The sequence below is a fragment of the Momordica charantia genome, assembly GCF_013281855.1.
Source record: "Momordica charantia cultivar OHB3-1 chromosome 4 unlocalized genomic scaffold, Mcharantia_2.0 BLBB01000004.1, whole genome shotgun sequence".
NCBI lineage: Eukaryota > Viridiplantae > Streptophyta > Magnoliopsida > Cucurbitales > Cucurbitaceae > Momordica > Momordica charantia.
In genome coordinates, this window is record NW_028275162.1 from 18,386,822 (window position 1) to 18,402,668 (window position 15,847).

At 30.8% G+C, this 15,847-nt stretch overlaps 2 protein-coding genes across 4 annotated transcripts; both read left to right on the plus strand.

Annotated features, from left to right (window-relative positions):
- Window positions 1–6,713: 6,713 nt before the first annotated feature.
- LOC148211970 (uncharacterized) lies at window positions 6,714–8,359 on the plus strand. 3 transcript variants are annotated; one of them, XM_088122351.1, is made up of 3 exons: window positions 6,714–6,982; window positions 7,198–7,424; window positions 7,513–8,359. In XM_088122351.1, exons 2-3 carry the CDS (start codon window positions 7,242–7,244, stop codon window positions 7,819–7,821), a joined length of 492 nt encoding a protein of 163 aa, XP_087978477.1. In that variant the 5' UTR covers window positions 6,714–6,982; window positions 7,198–7,241; the 3' UTR covers window positions 7,822–8,359. The 3 variants fall into 3 exon arrangements, with proteins under 3 accessions (XP_087978477.1, XP_087978478.1, XP_087978476.1); XM_088122352.1 differs by having other exon boundaries at window positions 7,217–7,424; XM_088122350.1 differs by having other exon boundaries at window positions 6,718–6,982; window positions 7,213–7,424.
- A 4,096-nt stretch (window positions 8,360–12,455) lies between these two features.
- On the plus strand, window positions 12,456–15,308 carry LOC111022343 (sodium/hydrogen exchanger (DUF1218)). Its single transcript, XM_022299508.2, has 3 exons — window positions 12,456–12,614; window positions 13,149–13,354; window positions 14,751–15,308. The coding sequence occupies exons 1-3, from the start codon at window positions 12,516–12,518 to the stop codon at window positions 15,016–15,018; spliced, it is 573 nt and encodes a 190-aa protein (XP_022155200.1). The 5' UTR covers window positions 12,456–12,515; the 3' UTR covers window positions 15,019–15,308.
- The last annotated feature ends 539 nt before the right edge of the window (window positions 15,309–15,847 follow it).

The following is a 15,847-nucleotide window of genomic DNA, read 5'->3' on the forward strand; positions in this document are numbered from 1 at the left end:
ATACTTTTTTTTTTTTTTTAACAAGTGCGAACGTGAGAGGCATGCAGACAATGTAGAAAAAATATTTTACCATTTCGAAACATTGTAGCACCGTGCACTGTAGCAAAAATCGATTGTGAATAAAGCAATGTAGCACCAAAGCAGTGAACGAAAATGTATGAATCAGAAGAAAAAGAATGTTACAAGTAGCAGTGGACGAAGAAGAAAAATCGGAAGAAGTGGGGATGATGAGATTTGGATATTATAGTTGGATGATGAGATTCAGAAGAAAAAGAATGTTACATGCCCACTTGGTATTGGTAGGGGCTCAAAATTGAGAAAGACCATAATTTCCTTTCAAACATCTTTGTTCACGCTCGTTGTTTCACGAGAATTCAAGATTTTTATAGAACAACTACCTAGTTTCATATGGTTTCATATGTTGGTTATGCATAAGTAGGATATATAGGCATTGATCTCCTATGATGTCCATACAAAGAGATATTGAAGGAGTTTTTTAATACTCTCTTCGAATATGAGTTTTCAAGATTTACATGTGAGATCATCCTATCATTACATTTTTCCTATTTATTTTTCTTTTTATAGAATTTTTTTCATCAATTTTTTAATTGTTTATATTTAAATGAATTAAGAGTTGCTGCTAAATATAGCAAGAGAAAAACTAATAGTTACTTGCAAATATAGTAATTATTTTTCTGATTTGTAAATATAGTAAAAAGTGGAAGTCAAAACCCTAATGAAAAATAGAAAAGTCAATTATACCCTTCATGTTGTTGATTTACCCTAATATCAAATATATCACTGATATACTTTATATTATATATATATTAGTTATATTAGTCATATGTTTTATATTTGATATATAACATAACTGATAGCTTACCTAATATATCTCTGGTATGCTTTATATATCAATAAAAATTTACCATGTTAATTAAACTAAAACCTTTTAACTTTGAAGATGATTTAGCAAAGATAAATTGATATGAAGTAGCTCAATAACGAGGAAAAATTTGGAAAAAATAAATAAAAAATAATGATGCTATATTTGCCAATACGGCAAATAGTCTTGCTAATCATTAAAAATGCCCATAAACTAATGTCGGATAAAAAACATTTTTGGTCCCTGTACTAACAATTTAGTCCCTGAACTTTAGTTTGTAACGATTTAGTCCCTATACTTTCAAACTGTCTTTGAACTTTAATATGTATCAGTTTAGTTCTTATAATTTAAAGTTGGTAACAATTTAGTCTTTACCACTAAATAGGGACCAAATATGTTTATAAATTAAAAAGATTAAATTGTTATATGATAAAATTTAACATTTAATTTTAATAATTATTTTTACGATAGGGACTAAATTGTTACAAATTTTCTACCGTAACTAAATTATTACAAGCTAAAGTTCAGGAACTAAATCGTTACAAACTAAAGTTCAAGAACTGAATTGTTTAGTAAAAGTACATGGACCAAATGTGTTTTTTAACTATTAATGTATTCACTCGCTGCTATATTTATATATTACATTTATATGTACAATAAATTTCAATTAAATTGTTTAAAAAGAAATAAATTTCAATTAAATGGTATAGTATCTCTATCTCCATTTATTTTCAGAATGTTAATTTATTTTTATTTTTCCAATAGTTCTCAATTATTCTGATATTTAATGAAAGTTTTTTCCTTCTATCATAATTGATTTTCTTTATTTATTTCTTTATCTTTTACTTATATTGCTGATAATTTTTCCTCTAATAAAGAAATCATACTATTTTTTTTTTTTGAGTGATGTGATTTTTTATAAAATTATAAATTTCTATTTAGTTTTTTAAATAACTAATTTTAACTAATAATGGTTTATTATTCAATTTTTAAAATAGAATATTATTATCACATTATATACAATTAACATTAATATATGTTTTTATTAATAATTTTTTTTTCTAATAAAAAAGTATACTAACTTTACCGAGGCAGGAAAGAGTATAGAAAACTAAGGACCTATTTGGTTGGAAACTCGATTCTATTTTTTATTTTCAGATTTCCCCAATCAAATGGATTTAGCAAATACACATTTGGCAGGATTTTGGATATTGGTTTTTGGAAACTGTTTTCGAATTTTGTGATCAAAACAGTAAAAATTCTGAAAACTAATTTTTTATGTTTTCAGTGTTTTCATATTCAGAATTTGAAATTTTGAATATGCAGAATTACATTAAAAATGATAAAACTTTAAAAATGATAAAAACTTTAATAAATATATTACTTCATATAAACTCATTTTATGTTTGTTAAAATAAAACAAGTAAAATATAATGTATTCTAAATTATATAACCTTGTAAAATAATAATTATATAAAATTCATAAAAAATGTTAATAAATTAATTAGGATAAGTTTAGATTAAACTAAAATTTAGTTTCTGACTACTTCTATTTTACAAATGTATAAGTAAACACACATTGAACAATTTTTTAATGCTATCAAACACATATCTGAAAACACTGAAAACAAATAATATAACTCTATCTTTTATTGAATCCTTATTTTCAAATTTTTGTTTTCTAATTACCAATCACGCACACTTAATTTAAAAGATGGACAAAAATCAATTCTACCATATAAAAAGTTACTCAGCCTAATTTCCCTATATTATCTATACCACTTAAAAATTCTCTCTTCCTTTCCTTATATCCATCCATCACATCAACCTCTCTTTTTTTTTTCTTTTTTCTCTTGAATTTAATTATAATTTTATTTTTAAAAAATTGTCAACATTAGACATAGAAATCAAAATTGGGAAAATAAATTGAAATGAGAGAAATCAGATCCAAGTGAAAGTGGAATCTCAGAAAAGTCATAAGAGATGTGAATGTGGACGCGTCCGACTGATCAAACATCAGATCAGATCGAAGGAACAAGTGCGCCCGGCCCACCTTTTTTCCTTTTTAAATAAATAAATAAATGCATTTTTTTTTCTCTTATTTAAAATTGTTAATGTATAAGTCATGGTCGACATATCGTCAACTTGCAAGTTTTCTGATCAAATTGCACAATGCATGGAATGGGAGCGCCATTAAATAATAACGACTATGGCGGTCCCTTTTAATTATTCTTTTATTTCATTATTATTATTATTATTATTATTATTATTATTATTATTATTATTATTATCTTTTTTATAAATTAAAAAAAAAATTATGTTCTCGATAGAGCTCTATCCACGTGATGATGAAATCACATCCAAATGGGTCACACCGTGTTCAATCAATTATTATAATAAAAAACAAAAACAAAAACAAAAACAATAACAATGGAATACATTATCATTTTTGTTTCTCTTACTATTATTATTTTATTCCTTTTTTGAAACTTCACATCTTTTTTGTCTTTTCACTATTTCAATTTAAGTTAATTTAAAGAAAGTTATTAATGTTTAACTAATTGGTTCGGCTTAAATTGACACCAGATATTATCTTTTGTAAATACTTGAACTAACTTATTTATTATTTTGAATATTTTAATCAATGATTAACTTAAATACGTAGAAATCAAATTATATAACAAATTAACCTTATTTTTTAATAAGACGTGTTTTGTGTAATTTAGTTTGATGTTTAAGGTTGGTATAATTTAAATTTTATAAAATTAAAATAGTGTTTAATAGTAAAATTAATTAAAAATAAAATGGTAGAGATATTTCTCAAAATTAATTCTGGATATATATATTTATGTCTTTCTTCTGATATAAAGAATGAACTTTGTTCTAGTATTAATATAGAAATTGAATTAACGCAACAGTATTGTACAATTTAGATTGTATCAAACATGTAAGTTGTTTTATACATTTTTTCTATTTGAAATTAGATTTTTCTATTATTTTATGATATCTTGAAAAAATCATTATTACTATATTTCTAGCAGTGAATTTTATTTTCAAATAAATTTCAAGATATGAAAAGTATTCTTTATGAAAGTATGTTTTAATGTTTTATATTTTATTTTTATTTATATTAAATTAATATTTTTAGTAATTATTTAATAGTTACATAGTATTTTTCCTATAAAAAAATTACAGTAAAATTAATGAATAATTGTATTAATTTTGAATAAAATTAATAACATATAAAAAATATAAATCAACAAATTTCAAACATGCATAAGCTTTGAAAAAACATTAAGATTAATTCTAGAACGATCTAAAATTAGAAATAACAAAGAAGGGATCAATATATATCATTTTCTTAAGATAAAGGATTTAGTCGATGTTTGAGCTCAAATTGATTATTATTCCTATCGTTGTTAGATAGCATTATTATTCAATAACTTGAAAAAATTGAATTTGCTACTGAACTAAGGTAGAAAGCTTGAAAATAAATATTTGAAAAAGAAAACAAAAGTATATTTGGACTCAAAATGCTATAAATAGGAAAAGAAAAATGGTCATTTTATAGCGACGGTGTGTTATCTACCTCGAAACAATTACTTTTACTTTCATCCACCAAAACTTTATACTACAACCTACTGGAGTTGTCGTTACCTATATATCTATGATTTTCTTTTTTCAGTTAATACAAGATTTGAGTATTATCATTTTCTTTTCTTATTTGAACAGTAAATGTATTATTTATTTTATTAGATCAAAACTCTTAATTAACCAAAATAATTATTTTAGAATTTAAGCCAACTAAATTTTTTTTCCCTTTTATAATGTATTGTCAATTTGGTACGGACATGGAGCAAATTGAGGATAGTGCTTTAAACACAAGCCAAACTCAGCCGGCAATGCAGGAATCAATTTATTCGCCAAAGTTCACAATGGTACGACACGTGTCATCATCCTGTGCTTGAAAATACTTTTTGTATCTTTATAATTTCATTTATTGTATAAATATTATCTTCATCCCATAATTTCGACTTTTGGTTTATTTTGAATTTGGATCGGTCTACTCATTTTTTTCACTTTAGTCCTTGTATTTTTAAAACATTTTTTTTTGTTCCTGTACTTTTAAAAAGTGACTAATGTTTATTTTAATCCTTATTTTTTAAAATATCTATTTTTTGTCTCTATATTTTGAAAAAGTATAGTCACTTCATATTTTTTTATCTTAATTCTTTGATAATAATTTTAACATGACACTTCACTTACTAAATTTTTTAAAATAAAATATAATCACAAATTTATATTAAATGATTTTCATTACATATAAAATTTGTGTCGAAGGTTTGCAAATAGGGGCTAAATTGGTCAATTTTTAAAATTACAGGGACTAAAAACAAACGTTTTGAAAGTATAAGAATACAAATGAACAAAAACTTGAAAATACATAGACTAAAATGAACCAAAAGCAAAAAATACAGAGAATAAAATAATAGCAAACCTTCAATTATTTATATAAATTTTATTCTTAACCTTAATTTTCATGTCTGTTTTTTTCATCCGGACTAAAATGAAACTCCATTTGGATACGCAATTCTACTAGGAGAACAGCTTACCCTAGTTCACGCCTTACTAACTTGAATATTGTTTGTTCATTTTTGCAGGTCCCTCTTGCTTAAGGTTGCACCTCCTCAACTCGTCCTTATTGTCATTCGACAGAATCCTGCGTCAATAGCCCCTAATTCCATCCTCCGCTCTTTCTGTCAAATAGCAGCATCAGTGTTCATCTTCAGAATATCAGAGGGAGGTGGATTCCATCCATGGCGTCGGCTATGGGTTTCTTGATCTCCCACTGTTAAGTTCCTACAATCCGTATCTGCCGCTTTATAATTCACTTCTGAATATTGTTGAGCATAATTGTGAACCCCACACTCATAAAGTTCTTCCGTTTATCTTTGAACCACCACATAAGGTCCCTAAAAGAAGTTAAACCTTTAGGTCAATTAGTATGGAAAAAAGGGATTTCTCTCCACGACTTCTTGCTCTGTTTACATAGCCAGGATTGAATCTGAGTTAGGAGGGATCAAGAATACTTAAGGAGTACATATAAAACAAAAATCCTATAAATTAGATACTTTTTAAAGTTTTAAGAACATATTGTTAGAGATAAAATGAAAACATCACCACTTTTAGTTAGGAGAACAAATCTTGTAATATAACTATAATTAAAATATTAATTCTATTAGACATAATTAAAATATTAATTTTAACATAAGAATTTTGAAATTTTTCAATATGCTCATGTTTGGGGGTGTTTATAGGTTGAGTTAAGGTACTTATGAGACCTAAAATTAGTAACTTTTTTCAACCCAAACTACTTTTATTAAATAATGAACCTAACCCAATCCAAACTATAAAATGTTAGGGTTGGATTCATTCGGCTTACACTTCATTCTAAATAATATATAAACTCTGAGTTGGTTTGGTTAAATCCAAATTTATTCTAAGTCAACCTTTAAACCAACCAAACTTACAGAGTTTAGTATGTCATTCGAATTATGTTTTTTCTTCCAGATCCAAGAAATCAGACGAATTTAATGAATATCTGTTTGATAGATTTACCTTTGAAAATTATTTTTGAATTATGTGAACCGAACAGTATAAATTGAAACCAACCTTTTTCATTTTTAGTGTTTTCAAAATTGGAATATGAGAGCATAAAATGTAGAAATACATTGATCTTCGAAAAAAGAGAGAAAGGAATGTATTAAAATAAGTCAACCAGACAGCACAACTTAAGATTTAGGTCTTCTTTACCATGTCTAAAAGATGAATACAGTTATACACAGCAAATCTCCCTGTATCTCTCTCTCTCTCTCTCTCTCTGTGCTTCGCTGTTGCCCAATAACATATTGCCTTTTTTTCCTCTCTCTGTCTCTCTCCCCTTTTTTATTTTATTCTGTAATTAACAATTCTGATTCCCTTGTCCCTCTGCCCCCTCCATCTTATAACTCACGTTCTTCGTCCCCCTCACCTTCCTTCTTTCTCTTCTCAAAAATTTTCTCGGGAAAATTCTCTCTTCTTGCACTTCGCTTCCTCCAGGTATACTTATTCATTCTTACTCCCCTGCTCTTCCTCCTCAATCTTTTAATTTTCATGTCTATGTGCGAAAATTAGATCTGTTCATTTCTAATTTCCCTTTCCTTCGTCACATCTCTTGGGTTTTTCGTCCTCGACCATGTTTTTCTTTCTGTAAATTTGGGGTTTTTTTTTTCTCTGGACATCGATTTCGGCTGGAAATTTATTTGTTTGACCAGATCTTGTTCTTCCAGGCAGAGAAAAAGAAACGAAGAGGAAGAAGATGAACCAGGCGGCGTTTCAACAGAGTGCGTTTTCCGCCACCGCCGACCGCCGTGACCAGGTGGTTTGCCCGAAACCCCGCCGTCTCGGACTCGTTAACGCCACCGCCAACGAACACCACCCATTTAGACCCCGTTTTGACTCCATGGCACCCAATGATCCTCTGGATCTCCTCTTCTTCAAGGTAAAATTTTAATTTGAAAAACCCAACGCCTTTGATCCGACACAGAACATTCGTACTTTTTTTTTTATTATTATTTTCCCGTTTGCAGGGTGGTTGTGGATTGGACAATTTTAACAGTAACAGTTCACAATTAGCCTCGTCGCCGCCGTTTTTATGTGGGTCGCCGCCGAGCAGAGTAGCTAACCCATTAATCCAGGACGCCCGATTTGGGGATGAGAAGCCGAAGCTCCTCTCGCCGGCAGCGGCGTCTCCGTCGCCGTCGCCGCCGCCGTCGTCCGGTCGGAAAGGCGGCTGTGGTCGGGTGAATTTCGGTAACAATCCAGCGGTGAGGATCGAGGGGTTCGATTGCCGCCTCGACCGGGAGAGGCGAAACCGCAGCATCCCTACTCTGGCTTAGAAAACTGGTCATGATTTGAAGAACCAAAAACACACATGGTTTTTATTTTTAATTTTCATTTTATTTCTTTTTCTCCACAACAAACAAAACCCACAATTCAAATTTTAAAAACTGAAAGGGAAATTTTGAAAAAAAAAAAAAAGGAAAAAAAAACTTTTTGACCAAGACACCATTATTGTAAATAATGTGAACAGAAAATCCAAATTCCAAAGTAAATATTATGTCAAGAAAAAGGGGCCTTGTTTGGTTTCTTTCTATTTAGTTGAGTTCAGAGTCCATGTTTGGCCAATTCAAAATAAAAGATGGTGAGAGAAAGAGAGATTATTCATAGATTTTTGTGAAGTGAGAGAAACAATCTGTCTCTCTCTCTCTCTCTTATCTATTTTGTAATATATGTTATAATTTTTTCTTTGTTTAGTTTAAGCATTAAGGGGAATTTTTATTTGCAGCTTATGAAGGAGAAAACATGTACAAATTGAAGCTGTAAATTCAGTCTCAATCACAATTGTTCTAATGTAAATTTTCTATTTATCTTCTACATTTTTGCTTCTCTCTTTTGTGATATGTTGATTTTATGATTTTTGGAACTCATTTCCTTAACAAAATAGAGCATATAATATATGATTAAAGAGTGTGGAATTGAATTTGTATTTATATTTATAGGGAATGATTGGAAAAATCAATCGTGGACTCTCAAGTTTGGTATTTTTTCTTAATGAAAAAAATATATATTTACGATCACTCATTGAATTACTTAAAATTTAATCTTTGACTTTTGGGATTATTCTTTTTTTGAATGGTTTGGTAATATTGGTCAATCAATGACGATCTTGTCAATTTCGTGCATATCTCTTCTCTAAAAATGGCAAACAAACATGGAAAATATGTTTATTTGCTCTCTTTCCTAATGAACAAGCTTTTTTTCCAGAAAACGAAAAGTGTAAAGAGGAGTTTCAAAAATAAAATCTAACCCTCTGTTGAACATCAAGAAATTTTAAAAAAAAAAAAATTTAATTTCGTGATTTGAAATTCAAAAAATGATTTAAAATTCTTTATATTGTTTGGAACGATAATGATTTTGAATAAATTAAATTGAATTTATTTGTTTAGAAATTCGACCGAAAGGAAAAATTTTTTTTACTATTTGAGTTTTTAATAAAATTTATTAATTAGAGATTAAGATATTACAAGAATAAATAGGTCATTTATTTTGAAATTCTATCGAATCCTGTAAAATTTGACCATTTTGATTAAATTTTTTTTTTTACATAAAAATAGAATTTGAAATAAGATTTCAAATCATTCAAAATCATAATGTAACCGAATTTATTTAAAATCCATTTTGAAATCCCTTAAAATCTGAATTATCCAATAGAGACATTGATTTTTGCAATTTTAGGTTAGATCTCTTATATATTTCTTTTATTTTATACTTTAATAAGTAGTTATTTTTTAATTCAATAAGTAATTTGTATATTTCTTTTATTTGGCAGTTCACTTTAGTTTAGCTCAATTAATAAAGACATGTATCGGAAATAAAAATGGTGTGTTCAAATCCCATCTCCACGTCCCTATAGTTGTCCTTAAAACAGCTATTTTTGCAACTAGTCCTAATTGCGAAATATGATTGGATCAAAATCAAAGGCTTATCGAAACAGCAATTAAAAATTGGATATCATAAGAAGAAATTTATTAATTAATTCCCACAAAAGAAAAAGGGTGTTGTAGGAAGAAAGAAAGTTACGTTTGTTCGGAGTTATCCTGATCATTTTTCTTGTGCATGTGGACGCTCCTCAAGCCACTTTTTTCGCTTTTTTTGCTTTTTCTTATTTTAAAAGGGACACAATTTGAAGTTTTTATTTTTATTTTTATTTTTTTTTCTTTTGTCTTTTATTTTAAAAAATTGGGGATAAAATTGGAGCCAACTTTATGGGCAAAATGGACAAACTACTGTACAACTATCGACGTAAATACAGGAAGGATTGGAAATTCAATTTAAAGTGGGAACCAATTTTAATTTCTTTAAATTTTTTTGGATAAACATAGCCAAATGAATACAACTCTGAAACTCCAAGAAAAGGAAAAGAGAAAAAAATTGATTTATAAATTAATGAGTATCTTTTTATTTATTTATAATAAAAGTATCTTTGTTCATTGAAAAAATATATACCATGTAATCTTACCTTTTTAGATGTGAAGTAAATATAGATCTAAATACTTTTGTTCATGACTTTATATCCTATTTTCATTCCGAAAATTTAAGATTAACCTATTATAGTCACTAAATTTCTAAAATATCTATTTTGGTTTGTAAAATTCTAAGTTTATTCTATTTTGAATTTATTTTAACATATCTATTTAATCCTTAAAACTGTAAAAATGAATAACAAAGCTTTTTTCCTTTTACTATTCCATTAGGTGTTTATAAGGCTTTCAAAGTGGAGTTTTGTGACCTTTTTCTAGTCATAGAATCTGAAAATTATTGCTTGATTTATGAGGGTTACATCTTGAAACATATGTAAATATCTATTTAAATTTTATTCACTTTTTCATTATTTAAATTTTGCATCCTGAAATCTCAAAATTGTTATAATGACATAATTTCAATTCAATGGTGGGGAAGAAACTGCTTTTATTTCAGTCCTAGTGTGTTAAGTGAATGATAGTTGAGTCTCGAAAAGAAAAAAAATGTGACTCTTATATTGAAAAAATATATATTTTGAAAAATGATTCTTTTTTTTAATACAACATGTGGGGGTGAGGAATTGAACTCACAACCTCTTGATTGAAGGTTGATATAAATTACCGTTGAGCTATATTCGCCTTGGCTTGAAACTAGTTTCACAATCAATAAATGAGATTTTATATAAAAATTTACCTTTTAAGCATTCGATCACGCACCAATTCTACAATCATTAAGATCTTACACACTTTGTATACAGAGATACATCATTATGCATTTAGGTAATGTTGATCACTTATTTTATCACTTATTTCATATTTTAAAAATAAAAAGACATAATTATGCTAATAATTATTTCATTTAAAAAAAAAACAGACATAATTATTAGGTAGAATTAAAACTATATATCTTCTTTCAAGTTGGCAATAATTCTGTAATATTATTAAATGTGTTTCAATTACATATCTATATTATATGTGGCAAAGTTTCCATTGGACCTAATTTTACTAATCTACTTAAAAGTAAATTTAATAAAATGTAAGTTAAAAGTACAAAATTTGATCTTTTAACTAGTTGTATTTATTTAGTTTTTTAATTAAAAAATCTTTAATCATATCTTTAAACTTTTGATTTTGTTTCAAATATATTTTTACCTTTAATACTAATACTTATTTGTTGATTGAACCAGCTAGTGATTATACGTAAAATATCAAGATGAAGAAATGGTGACTTTAAACCCTAAACTCTAAGGTTTACGTTCGAAATTAGGTTGACGAATTCTTTCCCCTGTATTTCGAGTTGAAGATAGTGAGATATGTTAGAGAAAGAAAATAAAATGTTTTCTTTTTTTCGGAGGAAGAGATAAAAAGAGTACCTTCGGAGTGAAAGAAAGATTTTTTTTTGCAGAGAGATGTGTTCGAGAGATAATAAATATTTGTTTCTATAGGAGGAGAGAATTTTTTTTGGGTTTATAATGTTTAAAATTAAAATCTTATGAGTGGAATTGTAAAGTAATTTCACGGTAGTTTGTACCATTTGTCTTTTTCTTTTGGGTTTTTATTTGCTCAACCTTCTTAATTTATTAATCAAATAGATTGCTATTAATTTAATTGAATGGAAAGTTAACTCCAACAAAAAAAATATTGTGAGTTCAAATCCTCGTCTTTAAGTATTGTACTAAAAAAAATAATTAAAAGTTGTTGGTAGTTAATCCTAACAATACTCTAATCATCAATATGTATGACAAGAAATCTTTTTTTTTAATATAAAGATGAATATTTAGTTCAATTATATTATAGTAGTTATTTAATATAATGAACATTTGATTCAATATTTAGTTTTGAAAGTAAAATAATTTATATATTTGCAAAAAAGGAAAAAGGAAAAAGAAAAAGAAATTGAAGCCCGAAGGCGTGGCAAAAGGCGAAGTCCATGGGCCGCGATGGGCCCAATAGTTTAAATGATTGGGCCCCTTCTCTCTATCTCTTCCATTCCCATATCAGCAAAAATGGCGGTGCCGTAGTGGCAAATCTGAAAATTTGACGTAATTCGACCACTCTACAGATAAGCAAGTCATAAAGTTCCGGCCGAAGTCAGACGCGGAATAATTGTCATTAAAAAGTAAATAAAAAAATTAATAAAGCACTCAACGGCGTCCTTTCAAACCGATTTGAAATTCGATTCCCAATACAACACAACCAAACAAATGCTAATCCATGATAACAACGGTGAGCTCTGCCGTAGGGTAGCAAAACCGTAATTTAAAGCCCCGCCATCTCCTTTTACACCCCCAAAGGCCTCCAATTACGGGCACGCGTTCTCCTCCGCGTTCGGAACACGCTCGCGTTCAGAGAGCGAGAGACGCGCGTGTAATCACGCGCTCTACATCCGCGTGGGAGATCGCTCAACTTTCACAGCTTTTTTTCACCTCCCAGGCTCCCACTAAGATACAAAGATTGTCCACACTTTTCTCACTCGCATCTGGCTCTGGCTCAGTAGCTGCTCTCTGGAGATGGAAGGAAAAGGGTCGACTCTGGTTCATCTTCTAGTGGTGGTTCTCTGTTTAGTGGCTTTTGGGTTTTCCATTGCCGCCGAGAGACGAAGGAGTGTGGTATGTATCAAAATGAAATCACCCCTTTTCTTTGGCTTCACTGTTTCAATTATTATTGCCCCTTTTAACAACATTTCCGCAATTGATTTGGGAGTTTCAACCTAAATGTATGTGTCAAATCTGGCTTTGGGATGCTTCTTCTTCCATGTTACTGCATATTGATTCATCATTCGTCGTGTAATACTTTGTTTTCCATCCCCAAACAAACAGACACACTTTAGTGAAAGTGCTTTTTGAAGTATTTAACACCCCAGTTCTTTAACATGCTTCATTGATTCCTCTTACATGGAATCTATGTTTAATTTGACATGTTAACTTTTGGATTCAACTCTACTCTATGTGCAGATCGCAATTGTAGTCTTTGCTGGTGTTTTTGGATCTTGTGTTGCAAATTTACTTGTGTTATTACTTTTATCATGCCAGCACAGATTCACCACATTCTTGTTCTCCCCTATGGTGAAGCAATTCACTTGAAGGGGGCAGCATTAGCATATTCTATGCATGTAACAATGAGGGGTATGTGTACTTCTACAGGGAACTATGTTTGAAGATAAGCTAAAGAATGAGACGTACTGCGTCTACGATTCGGATGTTGCGACGGGTTATGGAGTAGGGGCTTTCTTATTTCTTCTTTCAGGTGAATCTTTGCTGATGGGTGTCACCAAGTGCATGTGTTTTGGAAGACCCTTAACCCCGGGAGGCAATAGGGCATGGGCTATCATATACTTTTTTTCCTCATGGTAACAAAGAATTCCAATTCCATTATGCTTTAACTCTGAAACTTAACCTCTAAACAAGTTTAATACCAGTTCATTTATAGTGTATCAGTGCTTATTAGTGCACAAGTTTCCATTCAGCTCTCGTTACTTTTTTATTTCTGGATTTGCTTTTTGTATGCTACTGAGGTTTGGCTCTGCCTTGGGTTAACTTTTTCCTGTTTAGCTTCATTTTGGTCGGAAGAAAGCTATTCACTATTTCTTCTAGTCTTGAGTCTTGATTCTACAATTTTGTTTGGGGTACTACTACAAATGTGCTATTTTCTCTTTTCTCCGCTACTTGAAATTCTTGGATTCGATAATTGGTGTATTTAAACCAGTGTTTTCGAGGCGCAAGGCGCACCGCAAGGCGACGAGTCCTTTGATCGCCTTGAGGCCAAAGGCGATACAAAGGCGACGCCCGATTGAAGCGAGGCGCACCTTGATAAATAAGTAAAAATTATATATATAGTGCATAAATTACCTTAAAAAAATCAATACCAAAATAGTAAATGTCAACAAGATGCATAAAACAACCAAATTCTATAAGTTTAGTTCCAAATAAAGACAAGCAACATTAAGAAATTGTAGAGTCTGAAATAGAACAAAAAGTAAATATAAGTAATCAAAGCTCATCGAGAGACGGGGCCGGTGAAGACGACGGTGGTGAAGGGCAGGTTGAAGATTAACGTGGAGAGGGAGGCAGATGGGTTTTGTTGTCGAGAGGAAGGGAAGGGTTTTTAAAAACTAAAACCCTTTTAAAATTAAAAAAAAAATAATAATAAGATGATCGCCTCCTTGAAGGAGGCGATTGCCTTGCCTTAGGCGACAGGCGCGCCAAGGCGCCCAAAGGCGAGCGCCTGATTGAAGGCGCTCGCCTGGGCACCTTGCGAGGCGCACCTGGGCGAAAACGCCTCGCCCCTCGCCTGAGGCGAGCACCCGGATGCGCCTCGAAAACACTGATTTAAACTCCATGGTAGTGTTTGGCTCATAGATTAAGTTTGTGGAACTCAAAGTTGAGAAACTGAGTTTATGTTAATAGACAGGATGACTTTTCCCAAGTTACACGTTTGTTAATTCCATAAGTTATATAGATCTAGCTCTTATGAAACACTTTTGTTACTTTTATTAACTCAATTTTTTTGCACAATTCGAATACAAATTTTAACCTCGGACTTTGTAAAACTATGAACCAATCAACCATCATGAGTTGGCCTAAAGATATTGGGGCATGAAAAATTTGTTTTTGCTTAAAGATACAAATCTTTTGAGACAACTCTATATCATCTATACTTGGAAATGGCAAATCTAGAGAAAGACAACTTCTAACTTCAAACTTGTAACAGATTAAATACTTGTTGCATATTTTATGAATCTTCAGGGCGACGTTTTTAGTAGCGGAAGCATGTCTAATTGCTGGTGCGACGAAAAATGCATACCACACCAAGTATCGAGGGATGATCTACGCTCAAAACCTACCGTGCGAGACATTGAGGAAAGGAGTGTTCATTGCTGGGGCGGTGTTCGTGGTTGCAACCATGATTCTTAATGTGTATTACTACATGTACTTCACCAAGGCGACATCGACGCAAGGGTCTCACAAAGCAAATCGCTCGAGCTCAACGGTCGGGATGGCCGGGTATGCCTAGATTCAATTGAATTCAAATGTGACAGGCTACTCAAAGCTTCCATCTTGGCCATCATTGGTGGGTAAGTGAGATGTGTTAATGATATTAGAGCTGCATAATCACTTGTGGTTAGGATATATATAAACAGGTCACAGGTCAGGTCACGTGTAAGAAAAAGAAATGATTTTCTAAAATTTTGAAGCAATTTCAAGTGGTTTGGAATGTTGAGTTCTGTCTCTCTCTGTGTAGTTGAAACTGAAAATGTGAAGGTTATATTATATTTGGCGCTATGGAAGAAGCATGCTTCAGAATGCCTACTTTCTTAATTGATATTTTCTGTTTCATCTGGATGGCATTATTATTATCCATTTGTTGATGTTTTTTTTTAGTTAAGGTAGAATAGTTTTATGTTGTTTTTAAGATTAGAGATTTGAATTCCCAATTCTTATAATTTTGTCGGCCTTTCATATTTTAATAAGACTTTAATTAGTTGCTATCGCAAGACCTGTACGGAAAAACCGGTGAATAACCATAGCCGAACACCAAAAAAGAGAGAAACCACCCTTTCCTGTCGAAGCCGCACGGGGGGCGGGATGCTCATCATTGCCTCTGGTCGGGCCATTGGGATTTCCGATCAAACGATGTTCGGCCAACATCTCATCCATCGTAATAAGCGTAGAGGACTCGTTGAGCCCAAGGGATAGCGAGAATTTTCTTCAAAATGTTGTCCGTCTGAGAGGCGATGGGAGGGGCCCCACCAGGGAATATTACCAAGGAGAACCAAAAGCTTAAAAGGCCATACCGGCTGAAGGAAAAATAAAAATTGTTAAGAACATACCATGCTCCCTGA

Bases quoted from the DNA above. Each gene is read 5' to 3' on its own strand.
- LOC111022343 (XM_022299508.2), top strand. From the start codon at position 12,516: ATGGAAGGAAAAGGGTCGACTCTGGTTCATCTTCTAGTGGTGGTTCTC. The intron at 12,615-13,148 runs GTATGTATCAAA...GTACTTCTACAG, and splicing joins CCGAGAGACGAAGGAGTGTG to GGAACTATGTTTGAAGATAA. The intron at 13,355-14,750 runs GTAACAAAGAAT...ATGAATCTTCAG, and splicing joins ATATACTTTTTTTCCTCATG to GGCGACGTTTTTAGTAGCGG.
- LOC148211970 (XM_088122351.1), top strand. From the start codon at position 7,242: ATGAACCAGGCGGCGTTTCAACAGAGTGCGTTTTCCGCCACCGCCGAC. The intron at 7,425-7,512 runs GTAAAATTTTAA...TCCCGTTTGCAG, and splicing joins TGGATCTCCTCTTCTTCAAG to GGTGGTTGTGGATTGGACAA.